The sequence below is a fragment of the Bison bison genome, unplaced genomic scaffold, assembly GCF_000754665.1.
Source record: "Bison bison bison isolate TAMUID 2011002044 unplaced genomic scaffold, Bison_UMD1.0 scf7180017864472, whole genome shotgun sequence".
Taxonomy (NCBI): Eukaryota; Metazoa; Chordata; class Mammalia; order Artiodactyla; family Bovidae; genus Bison; species Bison bison.
In genome coordinates this window covers 14,008,070-14,032,690 of record NW_011495033.1, presented here as the reverse complement: position 1 = coordinate 14,032,690, position 24,621 = coordinate 14,008,070, and the positions used below count along the sequence as shown (strand labels likewise).

Sequence of the window (24,621 nt, the reverse complement as noted above, 5' to 3'; positions counted from 1 at the left end):
ACCTGATCTTCGTTTTCTGAATGTTGAGCTTTAAGCCAACGTTTTCACTCTCCACTTTCACTTTCATCAAGAGGCTTTTTAGTTCCTCTTCACTTTCTGCCCTAAGGGTGGTGTCATCTGCATATCTGAGGTTAATGATATTTCTCCTGGCAATCTTGATTCCAGTTTGTGTTTCTTCCAGTCCAGCGTTTCTCATGATGTACTCTGCATATAAGTTAAATAAACAGGGTGACAATATACAGCCTTGACGAACTCCTTTTCCTATTTGGAACCAATTTGTTGTTCCATGTCCAGTTCTAACTGTTGCTTCCTGACCTGCATACAAATTTCTCAAGAGGCAGATCAGGTGGTCTGGTATTCCCATCTCTTTCAGAATTTTCCACAGTTTATTGTGATCCACACAGTCAAAGGCTTTGGCATAGTCAATAAACCAGAAATAGATGTTTTTCTGGAACTCTCTTGCTTTTTCTATGATCCAGCAGATGTTGGCAATTTGATCTCTGATTCCTCTGCCTTTTCTAAAACCAGCTTGAACATCAGGAAGTTCACGGTTCACATATTGCTGAAGCCTGGCTTGGAGAATTTTGAGCATTACTTTACTAGCGTGTGAGATGAGTGCAATTGTGCAGTAGTTTGAACATTCTTTGGCATTGCCTTTCTTTGGGATTGCAATGAAAACAGACCTTTTCCAGTCCTGTGGCCACTGCTGAGTTTTCCAAATTTGCTGGCATATTGAGTGCAGCACTTTCACAGCATCATCTTTCAGGATTTGGAATAGTTCAACTGGAATTCCATCACCTCCACTAGCTTTGTTTGTAGTGATGCTTTCTAAGGCCCACTTGACTTCACATTCCAAGATGTCTGGCTCTAGGTCAGTGATCACACCATTGTGATTATCTGGGTCGTGAAGATCTTTTTTGTACAGTTCTTCTGTGTATTCTTGCCATCTCTTCTTAATATCTTCTGCTTCTGTTAGGTCCATACCATTTCTTGTCCTTTATCGAGCTCATCTTTGCATGAAATGTTCCTTTGGTATCTCTGATTTTCTTGAAGAGATTCCCTAGTCTTTCCCATTCTGTTGTTTTCCTCTATTTCTTTGGACTGATCGCTGAAGAAGGCTTTCTTATCTCTTCTTGCTATTCTTTGGAACTCTGCATTCAGATGCTTGTATCTTTCCTTTTCTCCTTTGCTTTTCGCTTCTCTTCTTTTCACAGCTATTTTATGATAAATATAGCTAAATAGCTCACATACTTTTCATAAGCAGATATAAGATATAGTTTGCCTGGAAACTGTTAACTGTATAGCTAGTATCCTGCTGTTGTTAAGCACGCCTAATCATAGCCCTAGGCTGTTGTTCTCCTAGGTTAGAAGACTCACAATCCTCTTTACTAGATTCTTTTGTCTAGTTAATCCTTACTGAGCAACTAACACTAACTACTAACTATATTAATAATATGTTTTGGGCTATAATTTTGTGCAACTTCTGACCACACAAATATTGGTCAGTTCTCCCATTAAACATCCTTTATAAAGTCTACAGACTTCAACCAATTCCCAGTTGCCTGCTGATCTTCATACTGTTTCTTCCACCATGTCCTTAATATCCACTGTGATATATTTCGTTTTTGTTATTATTGTTTTGTTCTCAGAACAGACTACCACTGTCATATTTTTAATCAGTCATTAATAGCCAAAGGGCTCTCCCAAACACAAAATAAACAGAGGATGGAGATGACACGGCTAACTTGCAATCGTGTGAGGCTGAAAGCTTACAAGCTAAAACAAGAAACTGAAAGTGTTAGTTGCTCAGTCATATTCAACTCTTTGCAAACCCACGGACTGTAGCACACCAGGCTCCTATGTCCACGGAATTTTCCAGGTAAAAATACTGGAGTGGGTAGCCACTCCCTTCTACAGAGGATCTTCCCAACCTAGGGATAAGATCTCGGTCTCCGGCACTGCAGGCAGATTCTTTACAGTCTCAGTCACCAGGGAAGCCCAAGTTAAAGCATGTCAGTCATTAAGTGGTGGCCAACTTTTTGTGACACCATAGACTGTAGCCCCCCCAGCCTCCTCAGTCCAGGGAATTCTCTAGGCAAGAATTCCTACTGGTATTCCTACCAGTAGGAATATCCTACTGGGCTATCCTACTGGGTAGCCATTCCCTTCTCCAGGGGATCTTCCAGACCCAGGGATCAAAACCAGATCTCCTGCATTGCAAGCAGATTCTGCACCCCCTGAGCCACAAGTTAAAGCATATAGGTTGCTAAAGCTTACTGACTAAGAGGGAGAAAAAAATAACATTCAGAGCACAGAGAACAATGATCAATCCTAGGGTACTGTGATGTACTCCTACATACATATAGTTTTTCACTGAAAACTTTTCAGACACATGTAACATCAGTGCTACAGGGAAGCATTAAAACAGGACACATACACTTCAGCTGTCAACAATGATCACATTTTATTTTATTACTGCCTCAATCACTTATCTTTTTCACTAAATCATAACTGAAGAAATAAGAACTCTCTATTGTGCTCTCTACATGTACCCAGCACATGCCTGGGACATAGCTGGCATTCAAATATTCACTGAATAGATGAAATACTTACAAACATTTTCTGAAAAATTTTTGTAATTTGGTAGAAATACTTGCTCAAAAACTTATTTTTGCATTCTTTATACAAACATACAAAGTCACAGTGACTGCTAAACTAATTCTACCAATTCAACCACCTTTAACTATTAGTATTTTCACATTATGTTCACTCATTCAGTGGTCATCTACAATCATGATGGTGTTACCATTCCGCCTGCAAATTAGGCACAGGTTTGTCTTCTCAAGCTTTCATTTCTATACCTCTTCTACTCTGGTCTTTATGATGACTAGATGTGTCTCACGATGACATCAGTGAAACTTCATGGAATATGGAGAGGCTAGCCTCAAAACGCCTCTAGTCTAATAATACGAAAAATACTGATTTGCAAATCTTTAGACCAGAGACTTCATCATAACTTAATAAACAAAGGGAAGAACGGTATTAGTATCCATTTTCCCTTAAGAAAACATACTGGTCAGCTACATAAAAACTAGTTTTCCATCCCAAGTTGACCAGTACTCCCAGAAACTAAAACTCTTTATGGACTGAGAACTGTATTTTCCCTGCTCAGGGAGGACTTAAATGCCCCAAAACAAAATAGCCATTCAAATTCCGGTTGAAATGATTTCTCTGCTGACTTCCAAATAAAGCAGCTTTTCTCACATCCTCATATTTTTGTTCATACACACATATCCTATTCTCTTCTGCCTAGTGAAATTCTAAGTATCTTTCAAGGTGTTACACAATTCCTTTCGGGGCTATGAAGTCATCTTAACCACACCAGTAGCTAACTAGACTTCATCTTAGAATTTCTGATATAATTGAGTAACAAATATTTGATTTTAATATACAATCTCTACCATTTAATATGGAATATATATCCAGTAAGATTATTACTTCCTATTCCATGTCTCCTATGTAGCACTTCCAACAGTGCTGAGCACAGAGATGATCTTTAAGATTATAAATAACACTGCTGCTGCTGCTGCTGCTAAGTCACTTCAGTCGTGTCTGACTCTATGCTACCCCATAGACGGCAGCCCACCAGGCTCCCCCGTCCCTGGGATTCTCCAGGCAAGAACACTGGAGTGGGTTGCCATTGCCTTTTCCAGTGCATCAAAGTGAAAAGTTAAAGTGAAGTCGCTCAGTCATGTCCAACCCTCAGCAACCTCAATAAAACTAACTGTTTAATGACCTTTTACTCTCCATTGTGGCTTTATCACACGGAGAAGGCAACGGCACCCCACTCCAGTACTTTTGCCTAGAAAATCCCATGGACGGAGGAGCCTGGTAGGCTGCAGTCCATGGGGTCGCTAGAGTCGGACACGACTGAGCCACTTCACTTTCACTTTTCACTTTCACGCATTGGAGAAGGAAATGGCAACCCACTCCAGTGTTCTTGCCTGGAGAATCCCAGGGATGGGGAAGCCTGGTGGGCGACCGTCTGTGGGGTTGCACAGGGTTGGACACGACTGAAGTGACTTAGCAGTGGCTTTATCACAAATCATCAACCGATGGGATGTAATCAGTCCCCTGAGCTCAAAGCTTAGAAACAATCACCAATGCTTTGCATACCTAAAGTTTCCTCCATAACTTAATATCCATAGACTTTCTTATTTGGCTCTCTCTGCGTTGCTGATCTATTCTGCAACAGATGAACACCTGCTTCTTCTATACTGTAAATCATAAATTGAGTTTCTAATAAAAATAACAGTTAAAAGCCAAATTTTCCAGTAAGACAGTAAGGTTTATTGGCGAGGCAGAGGGCCATAAAGTGACCTTTTCCCAGGGAAAACTCCTTATCAGATTAAAAAAAATATATTTCTTGGTGGTTTTTGCTTTATAAATGCCTCTCCTACCTCCCCCACCTAACCCCAATGTCAGTTCCTTCTATCATTACCCAAAAAAGAAGGTAGTGAAAGGAAAGATTATTGGGGTTCTAAGTTCCTTGGGCAATTAGAAAGGAAAAAGAAATCAAAACAATCACTAGATGTGATAGAGCCTGAAACTCAAGAAGTCAAGCAGAGTTGCTTGCCTGAGAAATTGCTGCAAGTGGTGTTACCATAGGAGTTTACTTCCATCAATGGTTCCTAAACTTTAGTGCAGAATTACTCAGGGTGCTCAACATTATTTCCTAAATATTGTCTCCACAGACTGTCAGGGAACAAGCCTAGGAATTTGCATTTTGGAGAAACACTTCAGCTGGCTCTGATATAGGACATCCATGTACCCGACTTTGAACTGTAAGAGCGTTTTCCTAATATGTGATATTTATGCCAACACTTGTTACCTTCCACTGGTAATGGGGGAACACTTCAGAAAAGGAATCTTCAAAACTGAAATGGCTGACCACACTATCACAGAGTTAGCCTTAGAATATTAACGAACATTCTTAGTTGACTCAAATCTATTTTACAATAGCAAATACCTAGTCCTTTTAATAATATTCAGTGCTTGAACAGAATATAAATATTATATCTGACTTGTTAATTCACAAAGAAATGGAGACTTATTGGTCAAGGAGAACTATCTGAGTTCAAGTTGTCAGCAATAGCATTCCTTCTTTGTTTCTAACTTTTTGGCTGCATGGCATGCAGCATCTTAGTTCCCTAACCAGAGGCTGAACCTACACCCCTGCAGTGGAAGCAGGAAGTCTTAACCACTAGACTGCCAGCAAGTCCCCAGTAATAGCATTCTTTTGAAACTAAGTATATGCATTTGCATATAAAGTTTAAAAAAAAAAAAAAAAGTGTCGTACCTCGTAAAGTCTGGTGGAACAGGAGTGGTAACAAACGATGCCATAGGCTTTCGATGAACTTGTTGAAACATCATGAGGATCTCTGAGCTCTTAGATATCAACTCACTCTTACTACAAGACCGCAACTGTGTGAGGGGGAAAAAAAAAGTCTGAATAAACAAAATTACTATGCATTGGCACACCCAAGATCCTTAAAGGAAATGGAAGTTATTTTGGTTATATACTGAAAAAAATGACATGAAGAAAAATACAATGATTCTTTCAAAGTGGGTCTGAAAGTTAAGGATAAGTAAAGGATCTAGTTTTATTGATTCCCATTGTAACAGTAAAGTTATTCAGTAAATATATTTGATTTTAATGTATTTTCCTCTCTCTGTATATTAGCATAAATCCAATTCTAAGCAACTACAATATATTTGTATATCTTATATATGTATATTTTAGAGTGGTAGAGTGAAGCCATTATATATATAAATGAACAAACCTCTAGAAGTCAATGACTTTCAAACAAGGATTTCTCAAATTTCACTCCAGGAGACTGAGAAAAAAAGTCTTAACCTCTATCAATCTGGGAAACATTAAGTCAAACTAAAGGTAAAAAGTGAGACATTCAACTTTAGCAAAATCAGCATGGTAGTTAAAAGACTATGATTTTGTACTCAAGCCACCAGTTTAAAGTCCCAGTCCCGCCACACATCAGCTTTGTGGCTTAAGAGTCTGTTGTGTAAAACTGGAGTCATATCTACTGCTGCTTGCTTTGCTAGGTTTGTTACATCAACCATGAAGCTGTGACACAGCTCTGTAAATACCTGCTATGGGCTGAAGTGTATCCCCTCCCTAAATTCATATGTTGCACCCCAACCACTAGTACCTCAGAGTGTAACTACAGTTGGAAAAAAGTCCTTCAGAGGACATAAAGGGAAGGCAGCCATCTGCAAACCAAAGACAGAGGTCTCAAGGAAAACCAAACCTGCCAATATCTTAATCTTGAACTACCAGCCTCCAGAACACTGAGAAAATAAATCTGTTGTTTAAGCCTCCTAGTCTTTGTTACGGAAGCCCTAGCAAACTAACACACTGCTGCTGCTGCTGCTAAGTCGCTTCAGTCATGCCCGACTCTGTGTGACGCCACAGACGGCAGCCCACCAGGCTCCCCCGTCCCTGGGATTCTCCAGGCAAGAACACTGGAGTGGGTTGCCATTTCCTTCTCCAATGCATGAAAGTGAAAAAATAAAGTGAAGTCGCTCAGTCGTGTCTGACTCCTAGCGACCCCATGGACTGCAGCCCACCAGGCCCCTCCGTCCATTCGATTTTCCAGGCAAGAGTACTGGAGTGGGGTGCCATTGCCTTCTCCGAACTAACACACTATCACACTATCAAGTGCCAAATGGATGATATTCGTAAAACCCACTACAACTACCTTTTAAAAGGTAGTTGCTTATAGTTCACCAAGAATAATGATATGACATAATCGATATCATGATAAATACCAAAATTTATAACTTTTATTCAAATATTTATTGAATGTATACTATGTGTATCCCTTTGACCTCATTTCCTCCAAAGGTAGACTTTAATACGGACATTTTTCATAAGGTTAAGGTAGTTCTTTCTACTCTTAGTTTCCTGAATAATTTGGCAATGAATGAGGATCAAATATAACTGAATGTTATTTTTAAAATTAGTATCGTTCTATTTATTTTTACTTACATGTTCTTGTGGTTTTAGCCTCCAGTCTCTTGAGTTACAATCAACTGACTTTTCTGATAATGCAACATTCCTTTGCTTAACTCTACCAAGTCTTGCTTTCTGGTTTTGTTTTACTACATATCCTACTGATTTTGATTTGCCGGTACTTTAAGATTTTGGCATTTCTATTTGCAACAGAGTTGGGTTTTAACTGTGTTTTCTTATATTGTTCCTAGGCTGATTGGTTATGAAATTCATTTTTTCATTTTATTTATTTCTGGCTGCACTGGGACACTGGATTGCTGTGTGCGGGCCTTGTCTACTTGCAGTGAGCAGATCTAGTCTCTAGTTGCAGTGCACAGGCTTCTCATTGCTTCTCTTGTCGTGGAGCATGGGTGCCAGGGTGGGCAAGCTTCAGTAGCTGTGGCACTTGGGCTCTAGAGCACAGGCTCAGTAATTGTGGCATGCAGGCTAAGTTGCCCCATGGCATGTGGAATCTTCCTAGACCAGGGACTAAACCCATGTCCCCTTCACTGGCAAGTGGATTCATAACTATTGGACTATCAAGGAAGTCCAATCCATTTACATTTACTATCACTAATAACAGTGTCATCACCTAATGACAACACACAAAATAAAAAAAATACTCAACCCAAAAATAACCAAAAAATTAAAAAAAAAAAAAAAAACCGACAAAGGAACAAAGAACAGGCAGAACAAAGAAAACAGACAGTAAGATAGTAGATTCAAACTTTAGCAAATCAATGAGCACACTAAACATACCAGCTAAAAGTGAAAGATTGTCAGAAAGGGTTAAAAATTTAGACCCAATTGTATATTGTCTACGAGACACATTTAGGAACAAATACATTAAAAGAAAACCAATAGAATAAGATATGACATGGTAACGCTAGTTAAAAGAGAGTTAAAATGACTTTTTAATATCAAATAAACTAGATTTGAAAGAAAACAGAAGGTCTTTCACAGTGATAATGGAAACAGTTCATCAAGGGAATATAACAATCTTAGCTGTTTATGCCCCTACTAATATGGCTTCAAAATACATGAAGTAAAAACCAATACAACTGCCATAATAAACAAATTATGGGATTATTGCTGAAAATTTAATACCCCCATGTCAATAACTGATAAAACAGGGGAGACAAAAAAATCCACAGGGTTATAGTACACTTGAACATCAATATCAACCAACTTCACCTGACATTATAGACTATCAGAAAAATCCCCAAATATTTGGAACCTACGTAACATACTTCTGCAGAACCCATGTGTCAAAGAACTCACAAAGGATGTAAGAATGTGCTTTAAGCAGAAAGGTCTCAAATCAATAACCCAGCTTCAATCCTCTGCAACTTCAATCCTAACATTTTAGGGGAGAAAGGGCAAATTAAACTGAAAACTCTACACATGGACATCACCAGATGGTCAACACTGAAATCAGACTGATTATATTCTTTGCAGCCAAAGATGGAGAAGCTCTATACAGTCAGCGAAAACAAGACCGGGAGCTGACTGTGGCTCAGATCATGAACTCCTTATTGCCAAATTCAGACTTAAATTGAAGAAAGTAGAGGAAACCACTAGACCATTCAGGTATGACCTAAAGCAAATCCCTAACGATTATACAGTGGAAGTGAGAAATAGATTTAAGGGACCACATCCAATAGACAGAGTGCCTAAGGAACTATGGACAGAGGTTTGTGACACTGTACAGCAAACAGGGAGCAAGACCATCCCCAAGAAAAAGAAATGCAAAAAAGCAAAATGGTTGTCTGAGGAGACCTTACAAATAGCTGTGAAAAGAAGAGAAGCAAAAAGCAAAGGAGAAAAGGAAAGATATACCCATTTCAATGCAGAGTTCCAAAGAATAGCATGGAGAGATAAAAAGCCTTCCTCAGTGGTCAGAGCAAAGAAAATAGAAGAAAATAATAGAATGGGAAAGACTGCAGATCTCTTCAAGAAAATCAGAGATACCAAGGAAATATTTCATGTAAAGAAAGGCTCAATAAAGGACAGAAATCGAATGGACCTTATAGAAACAAAAGATATTAAGAAGAGATGGCAAGAATACACAGAAGAACTGTACAAAACAGATCTTCACAACCCAGATAATCACGATGGTGTGATCACCCACCTACAGCCAGATATCCTGGAATGTGAAGTCAAGTGGGCCTTAGAAAGCATCACTACAAACAAAGCTAGTGGAGGTGATGGAATTCCAGTTGAGCTACTTCAAATCCTAAAAAATGATGCTGTGAAAGTGCTACACTTAATATGCCAGCAAATTTGGAAAACTCAGCAGTGGCCACAGGACTGGAAAAGGTCAGTTTGCATTCCAATCCCAAAGAAAGGCAATGCCAAAGCATGCTCAAACTACCGCACAATTGCACTCATCTCACACGCTAACAAAGTAATGCTCAAAATTCTCCAAGCCAGGCTTCAACAAAACGTGAACCGTGAACTTCCTGATGTTCAAGCCGGTTTTAGAAAAGGCAGAGGAACCAGAGATCAAATTGCCAACATCCGTTGGATGATCGAAAAAGCAAGAGAGTTCCAGAAAAACATCTATTTCTGCTTTATTGACTATGCCAAAGCCTTTGACTGTGTGGATCACAATGAACTGTGGAAAATTCTGAAAGAAGATGGGAATACCAGACCACCTGATTTATCTCTTGAGAAATTTGTATACAGGTCAGGAAGCAACAATCAGAACTAGACATGGAACAACAGACTAGTTCAAAATTGGGAAAGGCAAGGCTGCATATTGTCACCCTGCTTATTTAACTTCTCTGCAGAGTACATCATGAGAAACGCTGGGCTGGATGAAGCACAAGCTGGAATCAAGACTGCCAGGAGAAATATCAATAACCTCATATATACAGATGACATCACTCTTATGGCAGAAAGTGAAGAAGAACTAAAGAGCCTCTTAATGAAAGTGAAAGAGGAGAGCGAAAACGTTGGCTTAAAGTTCAACATTCAGAAAATAAAGATCATGGTACCTGGTCCCGTCACTTCACAGCAAATAGATGGATAAACAGTGGGAGACTTTATTATTGGGGGCTCCAAAATCACTGCAGATGGTGACTGCAGCCATGCAATTAAAAGACACTTGGTCTCTGGAGGAAAAGCTATAACCAACCTAGACAGCATATTGAAAAGCAGAGACATTACTTTGCCAACAAAGGTCTGTTCAGTCAAGCCTATGGTTTTTCCAGTAGTCATGTATGGATGTGAGACCTGGACTATAAAGAAAGCTGAGTGCTGAAGAACTGACACTTTTGAACTGTGGTGTTGGAGAAGACTCCTGAGAGTCCCTTGGACTACAAGGAGATCCAACCAGTCCATCCTAAAGGAAATCAGTCCTGATTATTCATTGGAAGGACTGATGTTGAAGCTGAAACTCCAGTACTTTGGCCACCTAATGCAAAGAACTGACTCACTGGAAAAGACCCTGATGCTGGGAAAGACTGAAGGACTCCAGGAGAAGGGGATGGCAGAGGGTGAGATGGTTGGAGGGCATTACCGACTCAATGACATGAGTTTGCCTAAACTCCGGGAGTTGGTGATGCACAGGGAGGCCTGGCGTGCTGCAGTTGATGGGGTCGCAAAGAGTTAGACACAACTGAGCAATTGGATCAAAATAAAAATCAACAGAATTTAAAGCAGCAAAACAACAGAGAAAAAACAAAACCACTACTTAGTTGAAAAGATCAACAAAATTCAATATACTCTAGTCAGACTGATCAGGAAGAAAAGAAAGAAGACACAAATCACCAATACCAGGAAGAAGAGAAGTAACACCACTGCGTTCTAAAATATTAAAAGGGTAATGCTAACGCTAAGTCGCTTCAGTCGTGTCCGACTCTGTGCGACCCCATAGACGGCAGCCCACCAGGCTCCCCCGTCCCTGGGATTCTCCAGGCAAGAACACTGGAGTGGGTTGCCATTTCCTTCTCCAATGCATGAAAGAGAAAAGTGAAAGTGAAGTCGCTCAGTCGTGTCCGACTCTTATCGACCCCCTGGACTGCAGCCTACCAGGCTCCTCTGTCCATGGATTTTCCAGGCAAGAGTACTAGAGTGGGGTGCCATTGCCTTCTCCATAAGGGACTACTATTAATTTTATGTCAACAAATTCAGCAAATTCAAATGAAAGAGAATAATTCCCTGAAAGACAGAATTATGAAAGCTCATTCAAGACGAAGGCAACATGAAATGCCCTGGTTTTTTTTTTTTGGCCATGTTGTGAGGAATGCATTTTAGTTTCCCAACCAGGGATCAAATTTGTACCCCCTGCAGTGGAAGCATGGGGGTCTTAAACATTTGACTGCTGGGGAAGTCATAAAAACTGCCTTATATCTATAAAGAAACTGAAAACTTCCTGTTTTCTTTCTTTCCACAAAGAAAACAAGATTCAAATGGCTTCACTGGTATATTCTAACAAACATTTAAGAAAGAAACATTACCAGTTCTACACAATTTCTTCTTCTGAAGAAGGCCTAATTTAAAACTCACCAATCTCCAAAATATACAAACAGCTTGTTGGAGCTCAATATTATAAAAACAAACAACTCAATCAAAACATCGGTGCAAGACCTAAACAGTCATTTCTCCAAAAACAATATAGGAGGTGGCCAAGAGGCATGAGAAAAGATCCTCAACATCAGTAATTATTAGAGAAATCCAAGTGAAAACCACAATGAGGTATCACCCACATATGTGGAATCTAAAGAAATGGTGCAGACGGACCTTTCTGCAGGCAAGAGTAGAGAGACACGCATAGAGAACACATGTATGAACACCAGTGGCAGGGGTCACAACGTAGGAGATTAAGATTGATATATGTATCTATGTAACAGCTGGGAACCTGGTGTATATAGCACAGGGAGCTCTGCTCCATGCTTTGTGGTGACCTAGATGGGAAGGAGGTCCAAGAGGGAAGGGATATGTGTGTACATATAGTGGATTCACCTCACTGTACAGCAGAATCTAACACAACACTGTACAGCAACTATATCCCAAAAATAATAATACTGGGGGGAAAACTCATCCTTTATCACCAAAAATTCTGAAATACCAAAAAATCCAACAATGTGAAAATGTTGTGCCCTGAAAAGTTACGAAACACTGCTGAAATAAATGGAGCCTTCTTCATGAAACAGACTCAGTATTGTTAAAATGCTACATCTCCTCAAGTTGCTATATTGATCCACTGTAATTCCAACCAAACCCCAAAACATGGGACTTCCTGGCTGTCCAGGGGTTAAGAATCTACCTGCCAATAAAAGGGGCTCAAGTTCTAACCCTAGTCAGGAAACTTAAGATCCCACGTGCCATAAGCCCACACATGGCAACTACTGAGCCTACCTGCTGCAACTAAGACTCAAAACAGCTAAAAAAAATAAGTATTAAAGAAAAAAAAATACCAAAATTTTTTTTGGTAGAAATGTTAAATCTCTCTGTAAAGCTGAATCTAAAGTTCATATGATGATTAAAAAAAAAATCTTCTAAAAACCGGAAGCACAAAGTTAGAGAGGTAACACTTTTTGTTGTGGTTCAGTCGCTAAGTCATATCTGACTCTGCAAGGCCACGGACTGTTAGCACGCCAGACTTTCCTGTTTTTCACTATCTCCTAGAGTTTGCTCAAACTCATCTCCATCACGTCAGGAATACTATCCAACCATCTCATCCTGTCACCTTCTTCTCCTTCTGCTCACAATCTTTCCCAGCATCAGGGTCTCTTTCAATGAGCTGGCACTTCACAGCAGCTGGCCAAAATATTGGAGCTTCAGCTTCAGTACCAGTCCTTCCAATGAATATTCAGGGTTGATTTTATTATAAAAAGCAACAGTAATCTTTTTATATCTTTTTACTTTTTATTATTTAATATTTTATTTTTATTTACTTTTACTTACTTTTTATTTAGTTTTATTTTTATTTACTTATTATTTTATTATTTACTTTATTATTACTTTATTATTTATTACTTTATTTTATTATAAAAAGCAACAGTAATCTTTTTACAACAGTATTATAAAAAGCAACAGTGCAGTGGTGGCATAAAACAAATCAGTAGGTAATGTGTACATGGATTAATTTTTGAAAAAGATGCAAAGGCAATTCAGTAAAGAAAGTCTGGCCTTCAACAAATGGTGCTAGAACCACTGGATAGTCACATACATGTACAAATTAAACCAAAAAGACTACTTTGGATCCATACCTCATACACAAAAAATAGATCAAAATGGATCAAAGTCCTAAATATATAGCCTAAAACTATAAAACTTCTTGAAGAAAACATACAAGAAAATATTTGTGATCTTGGGTTAGGTAAAGATTTCTTAGCTATTATAGCAGAACAAACTGATAAATTACATTTCATTAAAATTTAAAACTTCCCTTCAAAAGACACTTCTAAGAGAATGAAAAGACAAGCCATAGACGTGAAGGAAATCTTTGCAAAGCACCTATCTAATAAAGAACTTATATCTAGTTTTCTATATAAAGAGCTCTCAAAACTCAGTGAAAACAAACAAGGCAATAAAATGATGGCCAAAAGATCTGAATAACAACAAAAAGATCTGAACAGATACCTCAACAAAGAAGACACATGGATGACACATAAATTCAAGAAAGGATGCTTAGCATCATTAGTCACAAGGCAAATGTAAATTATTAGGTTGGTGCAAAAGTAACTGCAGTTTTGCATTGTTAAACTTTATCATCTGATATTGGAATACATTCTTAAACAAATGTCATTATGCTACACATCACTTTAATGCTCATTTCTTTTTTTTTGCTACTGATTTACTGCAGTTTATTGTATATTTATTTTAGACTATAGAAATGATGTCAGACAAAAAGCAAATTTGAGTGATTTTTTATTCGAGTTCAAAATGGGTCATGTTATAAAGCATCAGAGACAACTTGCAAAATCAACAATACATTTGGCCCAGGAACTGCTAATGAATGTACAGAGCAGCAGTGGTTCAAGAAGTTTTGCAAAGGAGATGAGAGCTTTGAAGACGAGGAGCATGGTGGCCGGCGATTGGAAGGTGACAACAATCAATTGAGAGCCACCATCAAAGCTGATCTTCATACAGCTACAAGAGAAGTTGCTACAGAATTCAACGTTTACTATTCTACAGTCGTTTGGCATTTGAAGCAAATTGGAAAGGCGAAAAAGCTTGATAACTGAGTGCCTCGTGAACTGACCTTACATCAAAGTAATGGTCATTTTTCAAGTGTTGTCTTCTCTTATTCTACGTAACAATGAACCATTTCTCAAAGATTACGATGTGTGACGAAAAGTAGATTTTATACAACTAGCAATGACCAGCTCAGTGGGTGGACTGAGAAGCTCCAAAGGACTTTCCAAAGTCAAACTTGCACCAAAATGAGATCATGGTCACTTGTTTGGCAATCTGCTCCTGGTCTGATTTACCACAGCTTTCTGAATCCCAACAAAACCACTACATCTGAGACGTATGCTCAGCAAATTGATGAGAAGCACCAAAAACTGCAATGACTACAGCCAGCACTGGTTAACAGAATGGGTCCAATTCTTCTCCAGAACAATGGCTGACTGCAGATCATACAACCAATGCTTCAAAAGTTGAATGAACTGGGCTATGAAGTTTTGCTTCATCCACCATATTTACCTGACCTCTTGCCGACCACCTCTTCAAACATCTTCACAACTTTTTGCAGGGAAAATGCTTCCTCAACCAACAGGAGGCAGAAAATGCTTTTCAAGAGTTCGTTGAATCCTGAAGCACAGATTTTTACACTACAGGAATAAACAAACTTATTTCTTGTTGGCAAAAATGTGTTGATTGTAATGATTTCTATTTTAATTAATAAAAACGTGTTTGAACCTAGGTATAATGATTTAAAAATCACGGTCTGAAATTGCAATTACTTTTGCCCCAACCTAATAAAGCGATAATGAAATATTATTACACTTCTATGAGAATACCTCAAATTAAAGACTGACTACATCACACGTTAACAAGAATGTAAAGAAACTAGTACTCTCAAAGACTACTGACAGAAATATAAATGATACAATCTATTCAGGAAAATAGATGGCATTTATTAAAACCTGAATCATATGTCTATCATTCTATCTTGCTGCTAAGTCACGTCAGTTGTGTTCGACTCTGTGCGACCCCATAGACGGCAGCCCACCAGGCTCCCATCCCTGGGATTCTCCAGGCAAGAACACTGGAGTGGGTTGCCATTTCCTTCTCCAATGCATGAAAGTGAAAAGTGAAAGTGAAGTTGATCAGTCCTGTCCAACTCTTCGTGACCCCATGGACTGTAGCCAAGCAGGTTCCTCCGTCCATGGGATTTCCCAGACAAGAGTACTGGAGTGGGTTGCCATTGCCTTCTCCGACCATTCTATCTTAGGTGGACCCGAAAGAAAAGGAAATATATGTCCATGTAGATTTGTAAATGAATGTTCATTGCCACTTTATTTGTAAAAGTCAAAACCAGAAAGCAAACCAAGGAGAATGGATACACGTATATCTATGGTTGAATCTCTTTGCTGTTCACCTGAAACTATCGCAACATTCTTAATTCGCTATATGCCAATAGAAAAAAAAGAAGCAAGACAAATGACCATAAATAGCTGAATGGAAAAATAAATTGTGGCATATACACACAATGGAATACAACTCAGCTATTAAAAAGGAAAGAACTATTGATACATGTGATCCACACAGTCAAAGGCTTTGGCATAGTCAATAAAGAGATGGGAATATCAGACCACCTGACCTGTCTCTTGAGAAACCCATATACAGGTCAGAAAGCAACAGTTAGAACTGGACATGGAACAACAGACTGGTTCCAAACATAGAATCCCATGGACTGAGGAGCCTGGCAGGCTGCAGCCCATGGGAAAAGGAGTACATGAAGGCTGTATATTGTCACCCTGCTTATTTAACTTATATGCAGAGTACATCATGAGAAACGCTGGGCTGGAGGAAGCACAAACTGGAATCAAGATTGCCGGGAGAAATATCAATAACCTCAGATATGCAGATGGCACCACCCTTATGGCAGAAAGTGAAGAAGAACTAAAGAGCCTCTTGATGAAAGTCAAAGAGGAGAGGGAAGAAGTTGGCTTAAAGCTCAATATTCAGAAAACTAAGATCATGGCATCCGGTCCCATCACTTCATGGCAAATAAATGGGGAAACAGTGGCTGACTTTATTTTTCTGGGTTCCAAAATCACTGTGGATGGTGACTGCAGCCATGAAATTAAAAGATGATTGCTCTCTGGAAGGAAAGTTATGACCAACCTAGACAGCATATTCAAAAGCACAGACATTACTTTGCCAACAAAGGTCAGTCTAGTCAAGGCTATGGTTTTCCCAGTGGTCATGTATGGACCTGAGAGTTGGACTATAAAGAAAGCTGAGCGCCAAAGAATTGATGCTTTTGAACTGTGGTGTTGGAGAAGACTCTTGAGAGTCCCTTGGACTGCAAGGAGATTCAACCAGTCCATCCTAAAGGAGATCAGTCCTGGGTGTTCATTGGAGGGCCTGATGCTGAAGATGAAACTCCAATACTTTGGCCACCTGATGCAAAGAGCTGACTCATTTGAAAAGACCCTGATGCTGGGAAAGATAGAGGGCAGGAAGAGAAGGGGACGACAGAGAATGAGATGGCTGGATGGCATCACCGACACAATGGACATGGGTTTGGGTGGACTCCGGGAGCTGGTGATGGACAGGGAGGCCTGGCATGCTGCAGTTCATGGGGTCGCAAAGAGTTGGACATGACTGAGCGACCGAACTGAACTGGCTGATTGATACATGAATGAACTGTAAAATAATTCTGCTGAGTAAAAGAAATCAAACATAAAACGTGTGTGCTATGCTTAGTCACTCAGTCACGTTCAACTCTGTGAACCCATGGGCTGCAGCCTGCCAGGCTCCTCAGTCCATGGGCTTCTCTGAGCAAGAATACTGGAGTGGGTTACCATGCCCTCCTCCAGGGGATGTTCCCAACCCAGCGTTCGAACCTAGGTCAGATTCCAATTATATTGAACACCAGAAAAGGCAAATTTATCTGTAACAGAAAGCAGATTGGGGGTTGCCTGGAGAGGGAAGTATTGGAAGAAGCAGAACCAGAGTTTATAAAGAGGCACAAAGAATTCTGGAGGAATAAACTTACTACCATGACTATGGTTTCATAGGGGTATACATTTGTCAAAATTTATCAAATTGTACACTTTAAATACATGCAGCTTATTTTTTGGGTCAATTATCCTTCAACAACACTGTTTAAAAAAAAAAAAAAGTGCACAGATCCCCAGATCCCACCCCTACTCCACTACAGCTGGTTTAAAAAATTTGTCCCATCATTCCAGCAGAAGGCTGCTTGACTGTTCTCTGGAGGGGAAAATCTGTTCTCTAGAACAACATGCACAATTAAGAATGGGAATACTGGGGAATTCCCTGGCAGGCCAGTAGTTACAGTGGTTAAGACACCATGCTTTCACTGCCAACAGCCTAGGTTCAATCCCTGCTCAGTAAAGTAAGATTCCACCAATGACGCAGCATGGAACACTGAAGAGAAAAACAAGAATATATAAATATTTATGTACTGAATTCTACCAAACTGTCAATCAAGTGTAAAGATTGAATAAACATATTTTCAGACATGTAGTCTCAAAACATTTATTCTGATTACTCTTTCATAAAAGCCACAGAGGAAGTGTGATTCCAAAACAAATGTGTAAATCAAGAGCAGGAAGCCATGGAAATCAGGAAACACAGTATTTAACCTAAAAAAGAAATGAAGGGAATCCCCAGGATGATAATTAAGAGAACAATCGCATGAAACAGCTGTGTATCACAAGAATTAAAGAATCTCAAAAACCAAATTCAAGACAGATAAATATATCAAATATCTATACATTTTATTCATTTTATTTATTCATTCACTATAGACTTTATCCCCACCTACTCTGAATCTAAAATTATAAAGTCTTTGAGGACAGATTTTTTTTGCCATTTTCTTCACTGCTGTGTTCCAAGCATCTAAAACAATGCCTACTATCTATTTGGTATTGAATAAAAAATTTTTTCATAAATAAAAATGCTAATTTTATCCTAAGGATCACTACATGTTAGTAATTAGCAATAATATTGTATCTTGAAGTCACCAATTAAGTCACAATGTCAGAAGATCTTAATCTACAGATTTAGATTCCTATTGACTATTCTCTGACAATCTGAGGCGCAGGTTTTCATATCTAGGATTTGAAGTAAAATGTTTTGACGATCTTAGAGCAAAAGAACTATTGCTCAAAATTCATGAGGGTAAGTAGTTTTCCTATTCATCTTCCTTGTATGGGACTGAGTAGTTTTTAATTATCCTTGTATGGAGACAGGTCCAAATAATTAACTGTTGTAAAAAAGGCTTGTCAATTAATTTAGCATGGGTTATAGGTTTTGGTTGTGCCTCTCTGATTATACATTACTCAGCAGATTTAGAGACCTTTGCAAAGTCTCTAAATGCCTACCAAATTATAGACCACTAGTTACAGTCTGTTACTCTGGAAATGAATGTAATGATCTGTTCATTTGGCAATTAAAAGCCTAAGATGCAAATACTACAGATGCTGGGCAGTCTTTTTTTTTTTTTTTTTTTGGGCAGTCATTTTTTAACTGACTCCTTCCATACCTAGGTTTTTTACTGACTTCAAAATACTCCTGATTTACATACATTATCTCATAATTTCTACATCACTATGCAGTAGGTTGGAGAAAGAAATGGCACCCCATTCCAGTACTCTTGCCTAGAGAATCCCATGGACAGAGGAGCCTGGAGGGCTGCTGTCCATAGGGTCGCAGAGTCGGACACGGCTGAAGCGACTTAACATGCATGCTTGCACTGGAGAAGGAAATGGTAACCCACTCCAGTGTTCTTGCCTGGAGAATTCCAGGGACGGAGGAGCCTGGTGGGCTGCTGTCTATGGGGTTGCACAGAGTCGGACACGACTGAAGCAACTTAGCAGCAGCAGCAGCATTCTCTGTAAAAATAATTCCATTTTTGCAAAAACAAAATAAATCTGATTTTACTGGGACTTCGCTGGTTGTGCAGTGGTTAACAATCTGCCTCACAGTGCAGGGGACACAGGTTTGATTCCTGTCTTAGGAACTAAGATTCCCACATACCACAGAGTAACCAAGCCTGCCAAAACTAGAGAATCTATGTGACCAGATCCCACATGATGCAACTAAGATTCAACACAACCAACAAATAAATTTTTTTTTTTTAATCTTTTTTGCCTAGTTCCCAAACATGATGCAGAAACTCAATCAGCTGATTCCTATTTCATAAAAATTCCTAGTACAGCACACAGATCCACAGATCTTTGATCTTATATAAACTGTCAAAAAACAACAAAACCAAAAAACTTTTCAACTACATGAATAAAAAAAGGATAAAGTCTTTATCTCATGTCATTTAATATTCCATTACCTGATGCTCTACTTCCTGAACTAAGGATTCCAACAGTTCTGTTTCTTGTGTCAGAGATGTCTTCTGACCTATTTAGAAACAGCAAAAGATGAACATTCAGGCTCGTTATTGGTTTGAAAATGAAATTGACTTTAATTGAACTTATTAAATAATAAGAAATCAATCTCAAGTAAGCAAAACTTCATTACAGCTATCTTAAAAAATTTCCCAGAATTTTATTTTATTTTTTTTTTTCAGAATTTTAACTATAGTAGTTTTGACAAGAGGATTTCAGAACCAACACTAACTACAGTAACAGACAAAATGCAATGTAATTCTACTAAATCCTTCTAAGAAATATCTAATGACAACATACTCTGTCATGAAATTAATGTTATTGCTTCTTAAGGAATATAAAGATGTACAAAAGTATTTAATCAATCAACCATTCTGAAATAATTCCTCCCCCCAAATTTAAGAGCGGCCTAAAAAGAAGAATATAGTAAGTGGACCATTTGCGATAAATGTCAGCAAGAGGTATGTTCTTTGAATAAAAAGGAACCTATGAAAAAGAATGCCCAGAGAGGAAAACGGTCTCAAAGAAGCTGGAAACATGGAGGGATAAATGAATTATTATTATAGTAAAGGAAGAAAGAAACTGCTTTACATGATTAAGAAAAAATAAAAGATAATAGTACAGGCATGCTTGCCAAAGCAGACCATCTTTGTAAAACACAAAATCTGAGGAGCTGGAAGCATATCCCATGATGTCAGCAGAAATCATATCAATTTGGTGTAATGTTAACTGACACAAGGGAACAATTAATAGGCAGAATTTTTTTTAAAGCAATCTTTCCCCAGCCTATAACTTATCAACTTTAGCTCTTCTAAGACGTATCTCAAGGAGGTTCAAAGCCCCATGTACACAAGAAAACTCACCCATCAGTGTTATTAGCTTATTCTTTAGCTGTGTGTCTAATCGTGCAATCATCATCTCCACTGCATTTCTAATTTCCCGAACACGCTCATCTTTTGCATTTCTAACAGCTTCTACATTTCTTTCCTAGAAAATAAACAGGTAAAAACTTTTAATTGAATTATTCAAGCAGAAGTAAATGGACTTTAACATTATCACTGCAATTCTTAAAGTCATTTAATTTCCTCTTTAAAAACTGTAAGCCAATAACACTTTTTAATTGTTCAAATACAACAGAAAACTCAGAAAAAAATTTTAAACAATTAAAACATAATAAAGTACATAATATTTTAGCAGTTAAACAGAAAAGATATGTAATTACAAAAAACTGCTTTAGGTAACACATATAAAGCACAAAGCCTAACCGTATAGGAAATCACTGTTCAAAAACAAAAAGTACACTAAGGTCAGTTCACATCACCCTAAAACAAATCAAAAATTTAAAAAACCGTTATCTAGTTTACAAAGTTTTAAATTTTTTTCAGAACTAAGCTCAGAAAGAAAAAAATAAGGTTTTTAAAGACTGCATAGTACAGTTTTTTAAAATAGCACACCACCCAAAATAAAACGTAATCTTTCCTACATTTATTATTATAAGCAAAAGCAGTAAGAATGTCAAATTACCAACAAAACAGTTTCTTTAATGCTCAAATTAAAATGCCATCAAAAGAAAACAATAGAAAAAAACGTAGACAAAAGCCAAATGCAAGTCATCCAACTTGTTTATAGTCCAAAATGACTTTGTGCAACACACATGTAACTCAAAAACATTATTTTCTGTATAAAGAATGTTATAAAAATGATAATCTCGATCTTGATTCCTGCATGAGTAAAATAAAAACATCTTTATGTTAGGAATGGTCCACAAACCTCATTAATAACTATCATTCTGGTAACTTTAAGCAAAATAAATTCCAAAAGTATATTTTCGACTTAAATGTTTGATGCTTATTATATTTTCCCATAGAAATATTATCACAAATGGTAAGTAACTCACCAGAGCTCTTGACTTAGACAATATCTAAAGAGCAGTGTTAAATATTACTCTTTCAATTTTGTAGTTCTAATTCAGAAGATCAGAAATTGTTCATTATGTGGTAGCAGAAACTCTCCCAAAGAATAAATGACTTAATGACTATAACATGTCAATACTGATTCTATTCAGAAGTCAGTAATTGACTCTGTAACAAATAGGCTCATTGAACTCACTCATTGATTCCCTATTTTTGTGTAAGAACAGGCAATTCTCTGGCACCAACTTCAAAACAGGCAAGGAATTTGGATGCAATTCTTCAGCTTGTTTGATGTTAGTGAGAGAAACTACATCTTATCAAATTTTCAAATCTTGAGTTCAACATCTGATTGATCTATATTATAAAAAATATATATTTTATTATAGGGACTTCCCTGGTGGTCCAGTGGTTTAAGAATGCTGTTTCAATGCAGGGGGCAAAGGCTGGATCCCTGGCTGGTGAACTAAGATCCCACATGCCACATGGTGCGGCAAAAAAATCAAAAGAAAAGAAAAATATATATGTACATATATTATAAACTATAAAAGATATAATGATCTTTTAGTAGTAGTATTCTTACCACTTCTTGAACTAAGCTGATCAGTTCCATGAGACGTCGACGAAGTTTGGCTACTTCTTCGTTCACTTTAGTAACATGCTGCTCATAAATTTCCGCCAAAGGTTTAAAGGTATGTCCACTATGCTATTTAAATTAATGAGTAGTTTTAGAACATTTTCATATATCTCATCTACATTTACATTCCTTTCTTAACACTCTACAGATACTACTAAACTGGTAAATAATTTCAAGTGAATTTTATCTTCTGCCTGTTTGTTAAAACAGGCCAGAGTTTGCTTAAAATCACTTGGCCCATGCAGAAAAAAAAAAAATCCTTCAAGATTTTAGATAATGGACTTTAGCAAAACGTTTACTTATCTAGAAATCTTCACTCATTAAAGAAACAAAATCCTTAATCGTGGCCAAAACCACCTGACACTACCTTTTTTATTACTCTTCTCTTGGTCAGTACTAGCCTTCTTCTATGTCCTCAAACTTCTTCCCACCAGCCCTTTGCCAAAGAAACTCCTTATTCAAAAATAATTCTCTTTCCTCCACCTTCTCCAAATTCTCCACCCACGTAACTCCTACTCATCCTTTGGAACTTAACTCAGGCTTACAGTGTTAGGTCCCATGGTCACTCACTCTCATTAGCACTGTATACTTATTTCTAATATTTTGCACAATAGCACGTGAGTGTAGAACTAGCTGTTTGATATCTGTTGTGTTCATTACTGAACCCCCAGTCTCTAAAACAAATGAATAAATTAGAAAGGTACTTGAGAAAAGAAGATTAAAAAAAAAATCATAAGATCTAAATGTCTACATTCATATTGTTTCACAAACGCCTATAAAGTTTTTGTTCCATTTTAAAGAAACTAGAATTGGAAATCACAGCCAGGATATCAGATCAACTGACCAGGGTATCAGATTAAGGAAAAGACCTTGATCCTACAGCAGAAGATTTGCAAATAGATATACATTTTACAGGTTTTCAATTAAAATATTTATGTAAGGAATGCACATCATACACCAAAATCTCCCACAAAAGAAAATTTTCTGGAATAACAAAAGATACAATACATTCTGCTATGAAGCAGATACATTTAATTTTCATTCTATAAACAGAGTAAAATGATATTACTTTCTAAATCAAACAAAAATGTCAGTGCTTTCAAGACTCTAACTAAAAGTAATATGCTGAATTTGTTCCTCTTACCATTCCTCCCCAAAGTGCACACTGGTGGCAGATACACTTCTTACAAGTCCAGCAAAACACACTAAGTTTTTCATGGTGATTTTCACACCTATATGTTATAGAAAAAAAGTACAGTTACAAATTAATTAAAATTGGAACATAGTTACCACAACAAATACTTAAGTTTGGGCAAACAAGTCAGTCAATTTTAAATGACTCTATCTCAGGAAATATAGAATGAACTCCCATGGCTTTTGTGTAAATTAGACTACATCAAATTAACCTCTGTCTATCAAATGACACAATAAACAGTAAAAGGGCAACCTATGGAATGAGAGAAAATAGCTGCAAATTCTGTATCTGGTAAGGAGTTAATCTCCAAATTATATAAAGAATTCCTATAATTAAACAAATACCCTAGCCAAGCAGGAGAAAGACATGGCAACCCACTCCAGTACTCTTGCCTGGAGAATCCCATGGACAGAGGAGCCTGATGGGCTATAGTCACGGGGTCAACAAGGAGTCAGACTTGACTGCAGCGACTTAGCACTAGCCAAGCAAACAAACAAAAACAATTAAAATATGGGCAAAATACAAAACAGAAACTTCTCCAAAGAATATACACAAATGGCCAAATGGATATGTAAAGATGCTCAACATCTTCATAAGGTACATGCAAATCAAAACCACAATATTACTTCACACTGATTAGCATGGCCATCATAAAAAAAAAAGGACTTTCCTAGTGGCACAGTGGATAGGAATCACCTGCCAGTGCAGGGGACAAAGGTTTAATCCCTGATCTGAGAGGATTGCACATGCTGTGAAGCAACTAAGCCGGCGCACAACTACTAAACCCAAGGTGTAGAGTCCCCGTGAGCGGCAACTACTGAGCCGCGCACCCTAGAGCCCTGCCCCACAGCAGAGAAGCCAACACAATGAGAAGCCTTTGTGCTGCAACTAGAGAGCAGCCCCTGCTTGCCAGAGGGTCTTTCCAAACAGAGATACCCACACCAGAAGAAAACTGTCCTAGTGTTCACCTACGAAACTGAAAGAATCTTTCAATGTCATTTAAAAAGGCATGGAGCACAATCTATGAAACACCTGAACAAAGAAACTGAGGACCTACTTGTCCTTTTCATTTTCTTCATGTTTGGTGAGACTGCAGAGCTGAAGAGTATCAAGTTGCTGTGTTACTTCTTCTGCCCAACGACAGTTTACTAGTTCTCGTAACTGGAGTGGAGCACTGGAGAAAAAAAAAAAAAAAGAAATATATATATATATATACACGTATACTCTCATTCAGGAATTTAAGATCATTTTCT

The 24,621-nt window shown here is 38.0% G+C and overlaps 1 protein-coding gene across 2 annotated transcripts in view; it reads right to left on the bottom strand.

Annotated features, from left to right (window-relative positions):
- The window catches only part of TRIM37 (tripartite motif containing 37), a 151,165-nt gene that overhangs the window by 114,252 nt on the left and 12,292 nt on the right, over positions 1-24,621 (bottom strand). For both annotated transcript variants that reach the window (XM_010861626.1, XM_010861625.1), the window contains exons 4-9: positions 24,426-24,542; positions 23,318-23,405; positions 22,120-22,242; positions 20,490-20,613; positions 19,572-19,639; positions 5,360-5,484 (exon numbers count right to left, since the gene is read on the bottom strand). In XM_010861626.1, the coding sequence (XP_010859928.1) occupies positions 5,360-5,484; positions 19,572-19,639; positions 20,490-20,613; positions 22,120-22,242; positions 23,318-23,405; positions 24,426-24,542 (645 nt within the window). The remainder of the gene's footprint in view (positions 1-5,359; positions 5,485-19,571; positions 19,640-20,489; positions 20,614-22,119; positions 22,243-23,317; positions 23,406-24,425; positions 24,543-24,621) is intronic.